Here is a 21,817-nt window from a genome sequence, read left to right as displayed (position 1 = left end):
CGTTCGGTCAGACCTACACCTGGTCCCACATTTTGTTCTGTGCTGTGGGATGGAAACAGCTTAGACTGCTTAGGATGAATTCCCCATCTGCCAGCCTGCCTAGCCACTGCGGCAGAGAGGACAAGGGCCAAGCAGAGGGTCCCTCCAGAGATCCAGGCAATGGAACAGCAGGGGCCCCTCTGCTGGGAGCCAGGTCTCTTGTCTCTGGGAGCCGGCAGCTCCACGCCAGCCATAAAAGTCCACAAGTTTCTTGAACACCACGTTAGGAGCTGCATTACCTGTCACAATGGTTGCATTTAAAGGGCTTTGCACCCGTGTGCTTTCTGTAATGCCTCGTGAGCTCGTCGCTCCGTGCAAAACGCCACTCGCACCCTTCCCACGAGCACTTGTAAGGCTTCTCACCTGCAGAGGGGAGGAGAGAACAGTCAGCGTGGCAGCAGAATTTCTGAGCACTCAACGTGAAAGCCCCGTGTCCTCCCACCCTGCCTCTAACCCATTGAAGTAGATTAGCCCATCACACAATTCATGGTCAGTGTGGGATGCAAATAACTTAGGCCTTGTGATGTATTGTTCCGAGGATAGTTCCCGTCCAGATTTTACCACAGCTAAAATTCTCGCACAAGCTTTTATCTTGTTTCTAACAAAACCAGCCAACTGGTGTTTGAAGAAGCCCTAAGAATGTCCTCAAATGCCTAAGCAGCTGGGCGGCTGATTTTCAAACAGCTTTTCAGCTCACTCTAACCTTGCCAGATGTATTACCGTGGTACACCTGAGTGACAGCTCAAGTGTGCACCTCTTCTGAGTGACCACCACTATGCATCACACGCTTTACCCTGATTCTGTTTACCCTTTGCATGGCCAGCCTAACATCTGTTCCCCACAAGCATTCATGCCTGCTGCCCCCAAGGATTGCACCTTTTTTACTTGCTTCTGACAACAAAATCTACTCCTAGGACCAAGAAATTATGTGTCAGGTCATTGAGTGTGAGAAGATATATTTTCACTTCTTTGAATGGGCTGGTCCTTCAGGCTTCTTATACTACACCTTCATCAGTTGTTATTCTGCCCCAAAATATTAACAATACCGCTGAAGGCTGTGAAATGGTGTAGTGGTAAGACAGGAGAGATTTTAGTCTGCTGCTAGGAGTTGGACTCAATGATTCTTGTGGGTCTCTTCCAACTCAGGATATTCTACAATTCCGTGTTAGTATCTAACTATCTTCTAATACACGTCAGTCTCTGCAGATCAAAGTCTGCCATGGTGTAACATCTGTGGAGTCATTAACACCTTCTGATGAAGAATCCCAAGCCATGACTCCCTTTTCCTTGTTCAGTGCACACGCATTGGTGTGCATTCATATTTAACATCTCCTCCCAAAACAAACGCTCCAGTGCATCTCCTCCTATACAAACTCCATGTCACTCTTCCCCATCCAGTCAGTTAAGATAAAATTCAGACAAGAAATCATTTTCACTACCAAGCTTCTAAGTGGATTATTACTTATTTATTTCGCAAAATTGATAAGAAAGGAATCTTTAAAACCCCACAATGGGCCACATTGAGAATGCAATCTGTAAGACCCCTCTAGGCCAGTCACACAAAACAGTCACTTGACCACAGCAGACAATGCAGAGACACAGATTGCTATATTTAGTGTGTCTATTCAGCAAGTAGAAGAGTGAGATCTGATTATGGGAGACCTATGTATATTATGTGATGAACTGGAAAGGCAAAAAGAGCAAGAAAAGTGAAAAAGGAAAGAAAATTGCAGCAAAATACATGAAAAAAAATGCTGTCCTCTTGCTTGTGAGTTTTGGCAGACTTCTTGTTGCACAGGCAGCTCTGCTGCACAATGGTCATCTGCCTCAGACAGAACAGCAGAATGGGCTGAGACCTTAACTGAAGTTGCCCCATTTTACTGGCTTCTGAGAAGCTTCTTCGGCTCAGTAGTTCAATTAAAGGATTCATTGGAATGAAGTTGTGAAGAGGGGGCAGCATTTGGCAAGACTACACCAAAATATCCATTTAAACCACAGTCCCTAAATGAAGAAATGCCAGCCTGGATGTCCCTGTTGTGAATCAGTCCTCCATGGGAAAATGCCCAAAAGGACAATGGACTGAGCCAACATTAACACTACCCCACTTAGAATGCACCTGCTTGGTCATCTCTGCAGACTTACCTCTTGTTCCTTTATCCTTTGAACAAGATTTCTTCAGGAAAATAAGAAGTTAGAATCTTCTTAGTGAGCAAGGTGCTGGTGTCTTGTTTCTGGGCTAGTTACTCAACTGTACCTCAAACACTGTCACCAGTGCTGACCTCACACACTGGAGCTGCAGTTGCAGCAGTCTTCCCCCAGCCCTTTGCATCCTACCTGACAAACAACATCTTCTCTCCTCAGAAAAATGGGATTTCCCAGGCCTGGTCCTGTGCCTGTGATGGAGCACCACTTTTGTCTGAACAGTTCATGCATTATTTTAAAAAGTTGTCAGTAAGCAAGCCTCGATGATAATGTAGTTCCTTGGTTCTCTGACGCTCTCTAGTGCCTACCTTAGAGTGGAGACAGCCAGGCAGAGAAAATGCCTTGCAGCAGTTTGCCACACACACGCTGCAAAGCAAATTCAGAAGACGACTGCTCAGCCAAATCTGGCAGGTACAGCCAGTCTGAAGGATACAGTCATCTACAGAGCAGAAGGGTGAAGGAAAAGCATCTCAAGCTTTCTGTGAAACTATACAGGCTACTAGGATTGAAGTGGAGTTTGGCTTGTTAAAATTTGTCAAGAGCTTTGCAAATATACAGTGCTATATATAGGTTACCAGAGACAGAAAAGCCAAGCACCATTACTGGTAAACCCACAGAATGACACATATCTCTGTTACTTGCTGCAGGGGCTCCTTGCACAGCCCTGAGCTGAGTTTTGTTTTTCCTTCATAACCCAAGCCCTGCTCAGCAAAATGTCAGACAGTATTTCTCAGTGCTCCAGACTGCATGCTGCCATACTGTGCCTCCCCATGCACACGGTAAATGCAAAGGAACATGGTGACCTTTAAAGCCATGTCAGACGGCTCCTTGACCCAGAGACCTCAAAGAGGTTAGATTTCCTGCCCTCCTGTAGCTACTCAGAAACACAGGAGGGAAGGAGGAGAGAGACCTGCCTGTCTCTGCATGTGAAGACTACAAACAAACTGCTCCTTTAATAGCTGCTTTCACCTTACACGAAGAACAAATGAAGTGTATCTTGCCAAGGCGCACATATGTAGAAAGCATGAGAACGAAAAAAGGGGGAGGATCCTCCTACCTCACTACTGGAAATAGCAGGGAGAAAAAATGGGAAGGATCCTTTCCATGTGTTAGGCTGCTCTTCTCTTGTTCGGAAGATTAGTGAGACTAAAAAGATACATGATGAAATCTTCCTCTGCTGAAGGCAATGGCAAAACTCCTACTCAATTCTACAGGGCCAGGATCTCCCTCTTTTTACAAAATTAATTATGAGCTGCAAAATCCAATTAAAAATAGGAACATCACGGAGTTGTGCCACACTGACTTTTTTCCTAATTTCTCAAATTAAAAACCACATTTAAAACTTGTGCCTGCAAGCCAGTCCCAGGAAGGAGGCTCTACTCCTTATGTCACATTTGTTCAACACAAGGATCTGTGCAGTACTTAAACAAATCCATAAATCCACATTTATACAAACTCAATGGAGGAGCCAGTCCTCATCCCAAAAGAAGCCAATACCTAGGAACATGTTAAATACTCAGTTCTTTCAGTTCAGAACTTACTCCACACCATGGGGCTGGTTCAGATTCCATACATCCATAAATGCACCTGGGAAGCAGTGCAGATATATTCAAGCAGTGAATGATGAAATTTTCCTAGATGAGCACTTGTGTTAAAAAAAAATGTATCATTTGGTTATGGAAAATCTGTAAGCAACATAGAACACTGACTTTCAGCTGCTTCTATTTTTCCCCTGGGAGTCAGAGACACTACCTAGTGATTGCAAGCTTACTGACTTGTAGTTTCCGTGGGCAGCACGTGCATGAGAGAGCAGTGCAGCACAGTGAAGGAGAGCTGCAGTGAGACAGTGGGTGCACAGGACCCAACATCCACACTGTGTGCATTGGAAGGTGTTATTTCTGGCCGGCCACAGCCTCGGCCTGCGGCCTCAACCTCACTCATAGGTGAAGCACACCAGCTGTGCACTCACACTGCAGCTCCTGGGACAGGAAAAAAAACATGCCTACACTCTGGCCAGGCTAAACCAAGGCACAGTGAATGGGGGCAACCAAAGCCTCATGTCAAGAGGTCACTTGATCACCAGGAAACATATCAGACACATCCTGAGTTGCCTGGTGAGGATCCTGGAGAAGCAGCCTGCACACACCTGCTTGTGCACAGAGCCGTGTGCTGAAACCTACTGGTCTGGAAGGGCTGTGTCACCGAAACAGACCTACAGAAATGTTATTAGCCCTTCAGATATGCTTTAGGTTTTCAGTCCATCATGACTGCACACTTCTGTAAAGCAGCCTCTCTTCACTGTGGCTGTGTCCTGTGGTCCACACCTCATTTTAACCTTTTCATGTTCCTGGAGCACATTTTATACCCTTAGACTGGGATGCTTGGGGAGTAGGCTCTCTGTTCCACTTCTGTTTATGGCACCCCACCCAACTGAGCTCTTCTTCTAAAAGTACCCCCAAAGCACATTTCAGTACAGTCTGGCCCTCCATCCTCTATTTCATCCAGCCTGGTCCAATCTGGTAACTGGAGGACAAAGACCTACTAAAATTTATGGGAAACATGCAATAGTGAAGCTAAAATTATAAGTCATAACAAAAAATTCATCAGACTGTCAACCCTGAAATCATGTCATGATTCCTTTTGTGACTAAGATGAATGCAAGACTAAATATTAGGCATCTAGTTACAAAAATAAACAAATGATTGGTACAGCTTTCTCTTGACAGCCAAAAATTTATAATTTGAAAGTATGAAAAAGCCAAGCACACAATCCCATTTACACTCCTGTGGCAAACACACTAGGTTTCCAGCAAAAGATAATGGGTAGAGCTGGGCTGGTTCTGTAATGACCACCACACTGGTTTTTGGAACTTCTCCCTCCATTTTCCAGCTTCAGGCATTCTTGGTGAGCTTCATTGCATGCAGCTTTAGATATTGAAAGCCATCATCTGGCACTTCCTCCTATGGCATTCTTTTTCAAGTCAAGGGGGAGGCAAAAGCAAGGGTGGACTGTAACACATCATACCCAGGCAGACTGGAATTGAAGGTGAATTTCTCTACTTTGATGGTGCAGGGGGCCAGGCAAGCAGGTCAGCTGCATGCATCTGTATCTTTGCTCTCCAGGCACAAACCAGAGAACATCAGGTTTCTGCTCCAACACATATTTGAATTGTAAACCCTGTACAGACCTTCACAACAAGTATTTCCTCAAAAAACACAGCAATGGGGATGTCTGTTCTCAAGATCCAGAGACCCCCTGTCCTTGCCACCTATGTCCCACAGCCATGTTTTAGGTCCCAGACATATTTCCCTTGTCCAAGAAGTAAGGCAGTGTTTGCAAAGACATCTCAGAGAGGCTGTTTCAGCAGAGTGATTAGTAGAAACACCAGGTTACAGGACACAGAGCTACCTACTCCAGATCAGCTGAGGACATGGCTGCAAAACTACAGCACACAATGGGCACGTTATATTTCTTATAGCTGCACTCTTTACTGCCAATCCCAAGGGTTAAAAAGTCACAAGTGCACTCTTCTACAGAAATAATGAGATTTTAAAGAAGAAAACAATAATATTCAGACATCATTTGCCTTCTGCTTTGTACATAACCTAGGGCCATGGTTTTAAAACTCTCTTTGCAGCCCTGCAGGCTAGTAACATTTATTTTGAAATATAGAGGAAGAAATTGCCTCTTTATTCCCCGAATTTCAACAGCAGGGACTTTAAGAAGAAAACTCTCTAGATTTTGGGATGTGCACAATGAGATCACAGAGTTCCAGTCTGATAGGGTAAAACCCTGGCTCCATCCAAGTTATTGGAAGAATGTTCATTAGGCTCAAGTTTCCCCCTGTATCTTTATGGAATTGAAAGCAAAGATATTATGATTATCCATCCATCCATATCTATTTCCTTACCCCTCCCCAGCACTCTCCTGCAGGGCACTTAGTAAAACAATCAAGTAGTTTAAGCTCCCAGTCCTGCAGTGAGCTTCAGAGGAGAATTACAGTCAAAATAGTTGCTGCTAGTTCTCTGTGCTAAAAATGTGGTAGTGACATGGGACTCCTTTAGTCTCTTGACACTCCTTTCTGATTTAGCAAAAAATGTTTAAAGAAAGTGAGGCCAAACCCCCAAATTCTACCTATATGCATATTTTGAAGGCCATTCAAAGCAGACATTCATTGCACTATGTTTGAAGAGCTCCTTAATATTACACAGCTACACAAAGCCAGTATCTGAAAGTGTGTTTCAGAGAACAACAGAAAAAAACAGCATGTGTTCCAATCCACTGAGAATTTTTTACATATAGTTTCAAAATCCAAGAAAACATTGTCTGAAAGAAACACAAGTATTTTCTTCTTTTTTATAATCTGTAATTTAAAAATCATTTAAAATTAAGGTAGTTCTAAAAGTCTCAATATCTAAAAATATTTATTGAAAGACAGTTTCAGCTACACTTGTTTCAAGACTGATGTTCCCAGAGAACTAGACAAACTGTAAAATTACAACAAAAAAAAAAAAAAAAATTAAATGCAAGATTTCTTGTATTTTTCCTGTAAGGAAGTTCTGGGGGTCTGAGCTGTATGAAGAAATGTATGAAGAATCAAGTAGTGATTTTTAAGAGTGTTTTAATAACTTTCCTTTACCCTAAAAGTGTTTTAATGATTTTTCTTGCTACCTTTCCTGAGAAATCCTTTTCGGACACTGCTCCCGTGCTGGTGAGTGGGACCATGCCATTTCAGGAGCAGCAGTGTCACTGCAGGATGAACCCAGGCATCCTTCAGAGGCCAGTGCCTGTGGGGATGCTGCTGCTGCAGACACAAGTCTCTCAGAAGTGCCAGAAGCTGGTGTGGTTTTTGGGGAGAAGCAGCCCCCCAGAGTACCTCACAGTGAAATGCCAGGCAGGCATCTCTAGCTGCTCTGCAGTTTATGGTGAAAGTCTGCCTCAGCACAATGAGATGCCTAATGTGGAACTTCACATTACCAATATTTTATGTTTATGTAGCACTCTTCATCTCCAAGGGTCCCTGAGAGCTTTACAAGCTACATACATGGCATACCAATGAAGCCAAGCCATAATTCTTTTAATTAGCTGAACACAGCACACAGCACATATCACAACAGAAAATGTTACTGGTCACTCCTCTCTTCCTGTGTAAAGTGCTATATGAGATTAATAGAAACATGTCTCAGAAGGACATTTGAGTTTAAGGATCCCTGAAAAACGAAATCTAATCAGACAGGTCTCCTTAACACCAGTGCCTGTCTTCCCTCATTACATATACACACTTTGTCAAAAATGAGACACAGAAGAGGAGCTGTCCCAGACCCGCTCCCCACTTTCACACCAGATTCAGCATGTTACCATCACATGGCTCAGGCAGCTGCTCTGCTGCTAAGGTTACAAAAAAGCTGGTGAGCAGCTGCAGTCCAGAGCACAACAGCATCAGCCTCTTTTTAAGATTAATAAGTTCATTTCTTTAGCAAAAAGGAAGAGCAGGCTATTTAATACACACATCCTCTGGAGATCAATGCTAATATCTAAGCATATGTGCGTGCAACCCATCAACCAGTAAAACTAATTACAAAAATCAATTTCAGATACTTTTCTGAGCCTTTCATTCCTCAATATACTCTTAATTGATTTTTGTTGGAGAATAGAAAGCCTAATTAATATTTTTATTATTTAAAAGGAATGCAAAGGAGGGGATAATGGTCAGTGCTTAACTGGCCTAGAAATGTTTTCTACACAAAAAAAAAGACGAAAAAAAATTAAAATTGGCATTTTATTCAGTTTTGCCACCTGCTGGAAAAATGGAAAAGCCTTTGAAAGGGTGACAAAGCAAAAGAGAAAAGCTGGCAGAAGACAGTATGGGGCAGAAGAGGAATGTGACAGGATTGTGAAATACACATTGTGAGAAGGTTGTACCTATTTTTAGAAGGGCAGGGATGATCAAGTGTAAAAGCAGTATATTTCCATGAATGATGTACAGCTCCTTTCATCCAAAAAGGTCAGCAGGGCCCTTATAGAGAGGTGTCTCTGATCATATCTATATTAGAGATGGGGGATAAGAGGTTAAGAAGCAGACCCAATGTCCAATCAGTCTTTCTACAAACTTCAAAGCTCCGGATTAGTTCCTGAGGGCCTTGCTAAGGCTTGTCTACCAAGCAGCAGTCTTCAGCATGTAGCCATTCAGGACACAAAAAGAAACCCATTTTTGCAGCATTATGTCTTATGCACACACAAGCACCTAACGCACATCCACAAAGCCCACTTGCCTAGCTGAAAAGCTGAGGAAAGCAAAGCATGCAGCAACATTCAAAGGAATGGAAATGTTCCATTTTCTACTCAAGAGGCTGCATTTAACAAGCGCACATTGCTCTCCTTACTGAGCCCTGAAGGAGGGGAGGAACGCCTGGCTTTATCTCTTTGGGTCTGTGCAAGACTCCCATCGAGAGTGATAAAGCCTTTGCAACGTGCTCCCCGTTCAAACCCCTCTCCACAGCTCCTCTTTGAAGGAAGCTCCTGGACGATGGGAGCAGGGCTGGGGGACAGATGCTGGTGCCAGCCTGAGCACAACAAGCCCAACTTCTGCCCCATTAATTGCCGGCACATCCTCCCCTGGGCCGGGCCCTGGGGACAGCAGCCGAGCGGTAGAGACAGCCGAGCACTCGGCAGCAACACCAGCAGCAAAACTACCCAATTAAGCCTTCCGAATGACTGCGGAGAGGGGAGAAAAATGAAAAAAAAAGGAAGGAGGAGAGGGAGAGGGAGGAAGAAGAAGAGAAGAGAAGAGAAGAGAAGAGAAGAGAAGAGAAGAGAAGAGAAGAGAAGAGAAGAGAAGAGAAGAGAAGAGAAGAGAAGAGAAGAGAAGAGAAGAGAAGAGAAGAGAAGAGAAGAGAAGAGAAGAGAAGAGAAGAGAAGAGAAGAGAAGAGAAGAGAAGAGAAGAGAGAGAAGAGAAGAGAAGAGAGATAAAAAAGAGAGAAAAGGAGTTGCTTGGCAACGGGCGGGCAGAAGCAGCTGTGCAGCAGGTCGGGCTGGTACCCAGGCGGCGGGGCCGGCCCATTAGCACCCCGCATCTCATGCATTTCGTGCCGGGGTCTCCTAGTAACAGCCTGTGCACGCCGGGCTGTTGCGCTTCCCCTCCTCTCCTCCTGTTTCTCCCGATCACGAGAGGCATCGCTGTTTGCCCTAATTACACATTCTCTGTTGCTTCAAGCTGCCATTACTTAGGTCCCCAGAGGAGCAGCAAGAAATTAAAAAAAAAAAAAAATGTCCTCTAATAAGGGCTTCTAGTTTCAGATTCTGTGGAGCTCTGCAAGCTCAAAGATGCAAAGGAAGCAGCGGCAGAAGGAGCAGATGAAAAAGGAAAAAGATTCAGCAGCTCACTGGGTCAGATTTTTCCAGTACTCTGAAACATGTTCTCTTCCCTTTGTTTTTTGTAAGGTATCTTTGAGGGTGGACAATGAGATAGCCTTTAAGGGACATGGTGCATATTTACATAATCCAGAGCAGTGGATCGAAGATGTGTTCCTTGGAAACCTACGGTTTAGCTCAAGAGTTTCTGAGAAAATCCAGACTATATATAAAGGCAAATAGGCCAGGAAAAGAATGAGATACATATATCACAGACCCTGTCCAGAAATTACAAAAAAATTCAGAGGAACAGACTACCCTTTTCCTGATACTAACATTTTAAATTGTTTTGCTCCATAATTTTGCTAATGAATGTGAGGTTTGCTTATTCAAACTATTGCAGTGCTGACGTTTTTCAGCATTTACCATCTTCTCTCTTAAGTCACTAGAAAATAAGAGAAAAGATAACCAAAAAAAAAAAAAAAAAAGAAAAAAAAAAAAAGAGAAAAAAAAAAAAGCAGACTGGCAGACACTGCACAGGAATAAAACATGAGGGAAAAAGAACATAGATCCCTTCTGATTTCCCATTTTTGTCAACAACAAAAATGGAAAAAGATCCAGGATCTCAATCATTCAGATACTGGATTTGATTTGGGGATAGATGCAAAAGGGAAATCATGTGCTTAGGCGTAAAGAACACACTGGCAAGTTCTCTCACTAAAGGCTGCCCTGGTGCCAAGGCAGAGCTACCTCCACGCTGGCAGGCATGTTTGAAGGAGATCTCTCCTTTCCTGGTGCTTTCTGTCCTTGGGCACGGCTGGTAGGCTGCATCCAGCAGCACACAAGCTCCTTGCTGCTCCTCACTGAGCAGGGCTCAGTAAAAAGGCCTTGGCAATGCTGCTGGGCAACCCTTGGTGAACCAAGCAGACTAATCTCAAGAGCACAAGGCAGTGAGTAAAGATAATTAATTTTACCAGCTAGGAAGTTTCCCCATCTGGATTTTGGAAAAGGCACAAAGGATTACCTGTCCTTAGCTCCAAGGGGGTTACATGCAACCAGCTGGAAACCACCCAGATCATTCATGCTGCCAGGTGAGTGTAAGTAACCAAAGGAGAACACAAAAGTATTACAACATTCCATTGCGGGGTGACACTGTGTCCTCGGGGAGAAAAATCAAAAAATAAAAGAGGTTTTCTGTATGGAACAGGTTTACTAACACACATTCAAAGCCAAACAAAGCCCAAGAAAAAAATCACCTTTGGGATTCTATGGGTCTTACAAAGAATTAATGATAAAATACCACTCATATGGAAGTCAGTTTACAACGGATCACAGCTTAATCCATTCAAGTTAATTTTTACCCAGATATTCACAGACAGAAATCTTCTATTATTTTCAACTACATGGGCCAAGCTTTTAGCTAAACTTGTTACACTGTGTACAGTTCTTTTCTCTCTGACTCTCTCCAACACACATGCTCCAATTTCTAAAATAACAAACAACAACCATACTGGAAAAAAACCCCAAATGTGGAAAATTTCACTCTGAAGAAGGAAAGGCTTTGCAAACCTTACAGGTGACCAACAAGATATACAAATGGAAGCTTATATTAACTAAGCTATTAAGACCTCTCTGTGTGTGGTGAGAGTCCAGATGTACAGGAGGAAGGAATAAATCCCTGCTAAGCCTCTGAATGTGCATGGCCATACAGTTGAGTACACCTTCCTTTCAGAACTCAGCTGGGCATCAGCTTTTATCTTGAAACCCATGTTTGTCATCAATAGCTTAGCTAGCATGCCTGCAAATGTTTTTTCAGCATTCAATTTTTGCAGCCACAATTTTCAGTTCTGAGTTTTGACAGCCAGACATCTTCAGGAACAAATCTACCTAACACAACATTTGTGTGCTTATCTGCAAATAGGGACTTCTGGGATTGCAAACTGGCCTGCAGTTTTTTAAATACTTTGATTCTTATTAAGCCTTCTTATCATGTTTAAAGCTGACCAGTGGAAAGATTTTGGTTCTGCAGTCATTGTCCGGAAACAGGTGGCCTCACCCACTGTGCAAGAAGTTGATCCACACACAGAGTTGAGGTATTTATTTACAGTTCTGTAAGGGGTGCTGGGTGGCAAATCCACAAAGGTGTAGATGTGTTACCTATTGCTTTAGTGATAATCTGAATCACCACACGTGTTATGAAAGGAGTAAGCTCCTTTGAAATTTTATATGGCAAACTGTATCCAGTTGACATTGTTGTGGTAAAAGATGATTAAACACATCTGAAAGGTAATGGTATGTTGAGAATGATTTGTTATTCCTCTTACAGGTGAGTTTGTCCAAGACCCTGCTCAAGGGGGGTTAAGACTTTTAGTCAAAATGCATGAATTTTTGGCTTTCCTCTTAACATGGGTTGCCACTTTGCCCTCAAGAGGATTTTGTGTGGAAACACATCATGGCTGCCCAGCTGGGGCACAGCACTGAATGCAGCTTGGATGGAGTCTGGGCACAGCTCACAGTGCAAATCCTGTGGGACACAGTGCCACTGCACTGCTGGGCTCAGTGTCTTTCAGCAGGCATTGCAGTGGGACAGCCTTCAAAACCCATCTACCCAGGTCCTTCCCAGCTGCATTTTGGCCTTCACTGCCTGCTGGGCAGGCAGACAAAAGCTGTGACATCACAGAGCCCAGGTGACAGCAGCCCATGATGTCACACTGCCAACATGTGCAAGCGCATAGAGCCTGGGCAGGCACCCAGCCCGAACATCACAGCAGGAACTCCGACCAACATGGCAGGCCGAGGCAGCTCACGTGTCAAGATGTCACCCATGCAAAAGACCAAAAGGAGGCTCATCCTGGTGGTCTTCCTGACCGTGGTGCTCCACAGGCTGTCTCTGCCATTTGTTGCCGCCACATGTATGGCTGAAGAATGGACCAGCAGCCTTGACCCTTGCAGTCCCAAAGGTTGGGTAAGGTTCAGGATGGACGTCATTCCTGAGGGTCCAAAGAAACCGCCTGTTGTAGCCAAGAGCACGACTGCTGAAAGGACCAGCACCACCGGCCTTTGCAATTCCCAGGACCAGGTCAGGGAGAAGCTGGACATTGCTCCTGAGTGACTGAAGCAATCGCCCATTATCCCAGAGCGTGCAGCCTCTAGCCTGCCGTATCCTTTGTGCCAGTTTTGGAACCTCCTTGCCCTTGACATGACCTGGTTGCTCTGTACGGCCTGGCAACCTGTGGGGCTGCTCAGCATGGCTTGTATTGCCCTCTGCATCTGGAGAAATGTGAAGAAACCTCATGGACAGGGAAGGTGATGGATGTCCTCATCTTCAGTAGGAACAGACTGCTGGGGAAAGAGCACCTTGATGTGGTCCAAATTGTTCTACAAGGGGAGGCCAAAACCAGCTTGCCCTGCAGGGCCATGGAGGCTTTTCTACCACCTCCACATGAAAGAGCTCTTCTAAATCAAGGAACAAAAGACAATTGACAAAACAACCAAGATAAGACCAGATTACAAGGAAAAAACAATGCCAACTCATCAAACTACGGAAAGGGTAATTTTGGCAGAGGGAGATTATGAACATTGACTCACGGCGCACTGATTCAAGAACTCAAAAGTAGAAGAAGACTGAGCAAAAGGAGCAAATAATTTAACCGAAAGAAGATTCAATAATTATTAATGAATTAATAATATGTACTATGACTTGTAGCCAAGGAATATTAATGCCTTTGTTCCTGTCAAATGTTCTGTGGGACTGGCTAGATCAATTGGCAGCACAGAGGTAAACCCATGTAGGCTGTTGAATTGTGGCAACACATTGCCACAGGTAGAGAAGCTGGCTGTAAAAGTACACCACGTAGATGCCCACATAACCAAGAGTTGGGCTACTGCAACAATGAACAGGTGGATCAGGCTGCCAAGATGAAAGTGTCAAGATGGATCTGGACTGGCAACATAAAGGTGAATTATTTTTGGCTTAGTAGGTCCATAACAGCTCAGGTCATCAGAGAAGAGATGCAACACGAGGGGCTCCTGATCAAGGGGTGCACTTAACCACCGACAGTACCTTCCAGGTCATCCATAACTGTGAAACATGTGCTACAATCAAGCAAGCCAAGTGCAAAGCCCTTGTGATAAGGAGACAATGGTTGAAATGTAAGTTTGGGGAGGTCTGGCAGATCAATTGCATCACACTTCCAGAAACTCACCAAGCCAGGCACTACACGCTGACAATGGTGGACACAACCACTGGATGGCTGGAGATGTACCCTGTGCCTCACACCACTGCCCAGAACATCATCCTGGGCATCGAAAATCAAGTCCTGTGGTGACCTGGAACCTGAGTCAGACAATGGAACTTATTTCAAAAATAGCCTCACAGACACCTGGGCCAGAGAGTGTGGGATTGAATGGGTGTCTCATATTCTCTATCCCTATCAAGCCAGTCTCCCTACCTGTAGCTGGTTTTTGCTATAAGGTGGGCACCACTTATGCCATTGTGCCCATGGATTTATTTGGGACCCCACCACCCTTGGCAAAAGCATAGAAACCTCTGCTGTATTTAGGTCAGCCTCCATGAAGCCTTGTAGTTCATCTGCTCCTGCTTTCAAGTTACTGCTGCTGGTATATAGGTATGTGGGACTGTGTCCACATGGGGTGTGAAAGACAGGCTCCAGGTTAGGAGAGGTCCATCCAGGCTGCTGGCTACTACCCGCCCAGATTTGACTCAGACTCAAACACCCACACTGTGCTTAGGAAAAGCCTCTAACCCAGCACTTGCTTTTAAGATGAGAGGTAATGCACTTGGCTTTTCCTGCCCAGAGCACTTCAGGTCTCCCAGTCATGCCCACCTCAGCCTAAAACAGCATTTCTGAGGACACATCTCCAATTCATCTCTGGCATGACCTCAAATACTTTAGAAATGCCAGCACTTTTGGACAAATGGACAAGAAAATAATAGCTTCTTGCTGTTAACTTGGCAATTCTATCCAGTGTGGGACAGCAGCAACACAAAGGGAACTTGGCAGAAGACAAATTGGCAGGTTTTCCTTTGAGTCTCTTTTTGTGATCTCTATCATTTGCCCACTGGCTGGGCGCTTCACAGGGGCTCAGGAGTGGATGGATGGGTATAAAGAAAACACTAAATTACAAACTCAAGAAGGTTCCTCTGTGCCTTACCAAGGCAGACTGCCATAACACTTGGAGGCACCTGCACTTGCCCTCCTGCAGCTGCTGAACAGACAGAAAACATCAATTTCTAGGTCTACCTTGTGCCAAAACCCTTCTCACATGGCAAACAAACAAACAAATAACACCAATTTACATTTTCAAACCCGAACAATAAGATTGTCCCATCCCATGCTACTGATTTGGCAAATGATGGAACAGAAACACAGGACTGAAAATTCAGGTATTGACAACTAAGCTATGGATGAATACCACTGGTGTTTTGAATGGCAAGGGCTGCTTTTGGCAGGGGCCATCCTCCTGCTGCCTGGGTGGTTCTCAAAGATCATTTCCTAAGTCTAAGCTCTTGCTGTAATAATGAAGTGAGGCTCTGACTCTCCACAATGAAATCACAACACTCCTCTCCAAACTTGCCAAATGGCTAAAAGGCCTCAAGATCAGGAAGTTATAAGGAGCTCAGGATCAAGCTGGGCCTATTTTAATCAGCCTTGATAAAGACTTGTTATGTTTGTACACAAAAAACTTTTTATAAGTCCAACATCAAAACGAAAACACATCTTTCCAAACTGGCTAAGCAACTGTACTCCCCCAAAAATGCAGCCTTGAATGAAGGTCCTTCACATACCCTTCCTCCTTCAATTCTCTGGCTTTCATTTCCAGCAGTGTATTCATCTGTTGCTTCACCAGCTGCCATTGGAGCTTCAGGATCCTCCATGTCCCTCCATGTTCCCTTGGCAGGTTTCAGTCCTGCACACAGAGCTGTGAACTCGCCACAAAGCTATGGGCCTCTGTACAACAAAACATCTTGGGCTTTTGCTGTAATTTCTCCTATGCCACCAATACTGTTCTCCCAAATGCTTTTCCCTACGTCATTATTCAGTCTTGCATCCTGCAGAATTTGTGCCGTGCTTGGCTACTTGCTTTTTCCTCCTCTTCATTGGCTTTCTGCTCCCAGATACTACCGCACTAAAACAATACAGCAATGCAGCTTCCCATTACTATTACCGACACAGAGTCTTTATTTTCTCTGTTATTCCTTTACTTTGTATTAATCTTCTTTATCTGTCATCCAGCCTACTCTCCTCAACCTTGTCCACTCTAATAATTTCCAGATTCCAGATATTTACTCTTTCACCTCCAATACTTGGGGAAACGTCTCTATTATTTTATATGCCGTCTCAAAAACCTTCTGTTGGTTAATGCTCTTTCTAATCTCTCGTGTGTCTCATCTTTTTCTTGCAGATGTAGTACTTTGTTTTCCTGCAGGGTGGATTTGTTTGTTTTAGTTACTCTCACCCAGCATTTTGAATCAAAGAACTATATAATTTAAAATAAGATGTCCTGACAATGGGAAACAAACCCCACTTGAAGAAATGCTATCTTAAAATCACATGTGGACTAGTAACATCTATTTACATGGGTATTTCCCTCTTGTTTAGCCCTTAGAAACCTAAATATAGATGTGAGATGCCTAACTCTTGTTTCTCAGACTTGAGCTTCAGTTTTATCCAATCCTTGTTTTGGATGGATAAAGAAAAGAAAAGCAAACCTTCTGATACTCATAAAATGCAAATCCTAACAGAACCCCATAAGGGTAATTTTTTTATTACTGTCCCAATCTTAAGGATTTCCTGGCCAGTTTTTATGGGATGCATCATCCCCCATCAGAAAGTATCCACACCATCTTATACCTTCCCCTGCACATTACTGCAAGGAAGGCTGATAGGAATGGTTTTGTCAGGAGATAGAAATCTCCAGCAGTCTTTGATCTGGGAGACACAGTTACATCCCATGACTAATCTTTCCACAGGTCACAGGCCAGCTCACCCTTACACTTATTTGCATTCAGACACTCTCCAGCAATATCCTGTTTTCTAATTTAGGAAGTACTGATGATTATACATGGGGTTTGGCTCATTGGAATTCCTTCCCTCTCCACTCTCCATGACATTGACAATTCATCTCCATGCATGTGTGAAGGCAGAATGAAAATTTTCCTCTCTCAAAAGAGAGAAAATACCATTGTTTGCACTGATGTCTGCTCCATGAACAACCGTGAGAGAATGTGCTAGGGTTGAATTACCATGCCAGTCCTGGTTCCTTCTTCTTTAGATGTTTCTACCTCACCTTCACACTGGCAGTGTGGTTTTTCCAAACCTACAGCTTGCCTTTTCCTCCTGTTTACAGGCCCAGCTGCTATTTCTTTCCTGAGGGGCTTCTTTGCTGCACTCTGACAGTCAGTCCAACCACTGCTCTTAGCTCCTTTACACACCCTTAACTTTAGATGCCCCAGCTTGCTTTGAGTTCAGTCAAATATTTTCATTTCCCTTTCCATACAGACAGTGTTTTTCCCTTTCCCTTCCAGATTAAATTCTCTCCCACACAGATTATTGTTTTTCCCTCTCCAAAGGTCATCCAGAAGGTGGTTTCATAACCAGTTCAACCACTGATGGGCCTTGTAGTGGTGTCCTAATTCTCTTGCAGATGAGATGTGGGACAGTAATGTGGAAGATGCACCAAGTATAACATGGGGTCTGATGGTCCCTGGGCTTCCCAGCAAAGTAAAACCCCAAGAGAGGATTGCTCCCAGTGTAGCAAGCTGCTATCAGCCTGCATTGCCTGCAGCCCAGCCTGGCTCCTCACGCAGCAGTGAGGAACAGCAGCCAGCATCTGTCTGGTCAGCCTTACATATGAACGAAAGGAATGCAGCCTCCTTCCGCTGCCTTCCACCCCCCACCCGCTCCCCAGCCCATGGTTTCTTGTTTTCATGCACTGCAGTAAATCCCTTTGATCCAGCAAGTGGACTTTGCACGTGCAAGCCGAGTGATCAGCCCACATCTGCCTCTCTGCCTGTGAACCCCACACTGGGAGCTCTTTGTGTGTGGGGCACTCATACCCGTTTACAGAGCCCACACTGGCAGACTGCTCTCGCATGACACACTAACAAACCACCAGCCAAAGGAAAATATCTTGCAATCATTTCAGACCCTCTGGCTCAGCCACTGACTAAGCCAAGTGGCTACTAGCCATTGGCACTGCTGGGTGCATTCGCAACCCACAGCACATTCAGTTCAGGCACGGAAAAAAACAAAGCACCCACGGAGAAAAGGGCTCCTTGTCCCATGCCCTGAAGGCTGCATGGGAGAGGACACTGCCCTGACATTTATAATTCAGTCACAAATATCCATAGCTACTCCTCTCTGTCCCACTTTTTTACCAGAGGCAGGGGCTCCCTGTGGGGAACCCCACTGAAGAAGTCAGTGTGAACACATTAAATGTCTTGATTCTACCAGCTCTATTTAAGGCATCCAATGGTCAGTGTTTTTAGGGAGCAGAGCATGTAAGCAGTATGAAGGGCTCTGAATGATTTTGTGCTCCAGACTCAAATAAGCTGTTTAGGTAAGCCTATCACACTCCTCCCCTCGATTTACTCAGGTTGCTCACAGGATGTAAATGTTCACAGGTATTAAGACAACCTGCTTTCTACAGACAAAAAGGAGAGACAGGTTTCCTGCTCCCAAGTTCTGCATCAAAGATGTGTTTTAACAACAAGGCTGCATTCAGTCCTGATCACAAAGGGAAAAACCATGCTTTCTACAAAGCTATGCACAGCTAGGACATGTACACGGTGGTTTTACAGCTGTTAAGACAGAAGAGATCATCATTCCAGGTTTGTATTCCCTCTTGTTTTTTGCCTTCCTGCTTCCCTAACAACCTGTGCTATCTGCTCAGGACATGGTGAATGGAAACAGAAACACTCCCATAATCTGGGGCTGTTTAAACCACTGACGGTTTAACTGGCAAGATCAGAAGGGTAGCCGATGCCACCAGGTGAGGTGCTGGGAATGGGAGGTCTAGGCTGTGCACCCAGGCAGCTGCAGTTGCATCATCTGATAAAGGTCTTCCCTATCTCCCAGCAAAGGCAGACATGCCACCACATCCAGACTGCTGTGGATGGGCAGGCTCAGCATGTCATGGCACCACGTACAATCCAAGGCCATTCAACAGAAAGATCACAGGGCCAGTGAGAAGTGTTTCTCATGGTGTATTAACTGTAAAATGTAAGATTTCACATGGTAATATTAGAGGGGAAAGGTTTTGGCCTGAGAAAATACAACCAGACCTAAGGTTGGGTTCAAAAGCATGCAAACTCTTGTAAGATTTTGACACCAAAGGGTAAAGGTGCTGAGAGATTAGTAGTTTTTGTAAGTGCTCCTCATGACTCCTCCATATCCTCATCTGTGTGACAACACCAGGAAAACTTCTCAAGTTCACCCTTTCCAGGCTATCATGTCATATCACTGACTAACTTCAGGAAAAGCTGAGTAAAACCCATCACTTCCAGCTTGAGGATGAACACAGAGGTCGTGTATCTGAACAGACAAGATCACTGGGTGAACAGCTTTCATACTCTTCACTTATGCCTTCATGGAAGCTCCATCATCTGCTGGAAGGCCTTGGCTGGGATGTCCCACTGCCAGCCCCAGCAGGGGCAAGCCCTCAGAGTAGCATAGCTGCTACAAGGAACCAACATTCTGACCATGTTGATGCTGATTTTACAATTATTGCACTACTTTCACTGGCTTTCAAATCACTGAATCACAGGTGAGGTCACTCCTGGCAAGGTGGCTATCCCGAGTAAAAGCACTAGAAAGCCCATATAAAAAGATCAATGCCTTTTATGTCTTACTATGATTTATACTTCAGACCATGTAACTTTTACAGTGCTGCCTAGTATGTGATGGATGCAGCTCTCTTAACAACCCACATATTTATCTGATTTACTGCGTTGGTCCAACGTGTTATTTTCTACCTTGCAAGAACAACCCTGCTTCTAGGAATCTGCCTGCATGATAAGATCGTGAATTAAGTGTGCAGTTATTGTAAGAGACCACACATTTTACAGTAAAATTGAGAAAACTGATTATAGCAATCCCTCTGGAAACAAGAATAATCACATGATAAGACAGTGCTAATGGGAATTTATCATCTCTCATCACGTGTGAGGCTTAGAACAAAGCAGCAACGTGTGTGAACTGCATAGCTATTAATGCCAATGAATACCAGCTGAAAAGCTGCTGGGGACTGAAGAAATGAGAGGAGGGAACCTGAACAGCCAGCCTAAGCCAATTCAGTATGCTTCAACCAGCTTACACACATTTATATATATAACATTTGTAAAACTTACCCAAAACAACAGCCTGACATCTATCCATAGATCCTAGTCCCTCTCTACCTACACGACTTAATTCAAATTCCATGTCATTCTTTTATTTGTTTCCACTATATTTTAGCACTGGAGAAGTCCAAGACCATGAGTATCTGAAGGGTATGTGCCTCTGTGTGCCTACACATCTCCATTTACACATGCTGCCTCATGCACAGAGTATTCCTAAACCGTGTATCTAAGATCTGAAACACATTTCTCTTTCTCCCATACAAAAGGCACCAAAAACCTACCCACGCTATTTTCTATTTGAAGAAAATAACACTTGACTAAACTTTACATTTTTTAAGTTATCTTGGGGAAGTGAGTGCCAAAAACCCAGTGACATGCACATAGTTTTAACATGAATGATTCATCTACATCCTTTAGGCATCCTAAAATTACTCTGCATCAAACCCCACAACATATATGAAACCCCAACAGGTATTTAATGGTAGATGGTGAACTTCTCTGTTCTGCTGAATAATGGGTACATTTGCTGGCCTACCATATTTTGCACTGCCCCGTTTCATAGACAGAAGCTTGGACTTTCAGAAGAGATATTTTTTTTTCTTGTCTAAATGAGAATAAAAAGAGATGGTTACGGGTAGGTGGCAGGAGGACAAGATGAGAGGAGCATCCTACATAAGTACCTGTATGAGTCCTCTGGTGAGCCTTTAAGTGGGAGCTCTTTGTATAAACTTTCCGGCACCCATTAAATTGACAGCGATGAACCCTCTTCTTGTTTTCTGGGGATGCTTCTGTCCCTGCACCTCCTTGCTCACTGTCACTTTGCCCACTTTTTATTGTCCCCGCAGTCGCTGTTGCTACACCCACTTTCACAGAGCTGAGTGAAGTTTTCTTGGCTACCAGTTTCAACGTCACTGTGCCATCCACTGCTGTGAGAGTCTGTGGGGTTTTTACGAGGTGGCGGCTGAGCTCTGGAGAGGAAGGGGGTGTTAATGAGGTCACTGCATTGAGCTGGGCCTGGTTGACAGCTGTGTAGCCCTCTGTGTTAGAGCTGGTGGACTGCGAGCTGAGGCACGTCTCAGACAGCAGTTTGTCACGGGACAGGATAATGTCCATGTTGGCGCTTTTGTCACATGTACTCGTCTCCACTGGTAAAAGGATGGGGTCCAGCCGTCGTATATTGTCCTCTGCATCTGGGGCTGAGGAGGCATGAAGGAAGCAGTCCAAATCCTCACCAAAGGTCTCAGAGATCTTCCGTGGTTCAGTCTGAAGGTATCGCTCCAACTCCAGGCACGTCTGCAGAAGGGAAAGGGAGAGGGGAGGGAGAGAAACCGCTGTTAGAGCGAGATTACAGCAGAGCTGCCACCGAGGGCAGGAGAACATGGTCCAGAGGCATTTCAACACAGCACTCATCAGCACCAACATCTTCTTGTGAGATGGTCACACATTGGGAGACATGAAGATTTGGCACTTGTTTGAGGCTGATCAGAGATAGCCTGGGAATACCCACAAATGGCAGCAGGTATTATACTAGAAGTGAAGATACAACAACCAGAAAGCATCTACTACGTTTTCATTAAAGTCTGTACATTGTTCCAGGGGTACCAGAGCCTTCCCAACTTTAAGTATAATCTGTCCAACAGTCACTTTCATCTGAAACTATACTAACAGACTCACATACAAACAAAAAGTCACCTCTCCAAATAACTGCTTCCTCTTCCTTCAGAAACATTAACTTTCCAAATTTAACTCAGTGTAGTTGGCTGGGGCCCAATCATCCTTAAACAACAAAATTCTGAAGCATGGCATTTAAGATAGGAGGTAGGAAAGCTTCCAGCGAGACCACAACTTGTTTAAGGGGCCTG

The 21,817-nt window shown here is 44.4% G+C and overlaps 1 protein-coding gene across 1 annotated transcript in view; it reads right to left on the bottom strand.

Annotated features, from left to right (window-relative positions):
* The window catches only part of KLF7 (KLF transcription factor 7), a 65,828-nt gene that overhangs the window by 14,058 nt on the left and 29,953 nt on the right, over positions 1-21,817 (bottom strand). The window contains exons 2-3 of the mRNA XM_066322635.1: positions 20,636-21,248; positions 279-402 (exon numbers count right to left, since the gene is read on the bottom strand). Of these exons, the coding sequence (XP_066178732.1) occupies positions 279-402; positions 20,636-21,248 (737 nt within the window). The remainder of the gene's footprint in view (positions 1-278; positions 403-20,635; positions 21,249-21,817) is intronic.

This window comes from Sylvia atricapilla, chromosome 7 (genome assembly GCF_009819655.1).
Source record: "Sylvia atricapilla isolate bSylAtr1 chromosome 7, bSylAtr1.pri, whole genome shotgun sequence".
Classification (NCBI taxonomy): Eukaryota; Metazoa; Chordata; class Aves; order Passeriformes; family Sylviidae; genus Sylvia; species Sylvia atricapilla.
This window is presented reverse-complemented; position numbering and strand designations above follow the sequence as displayed.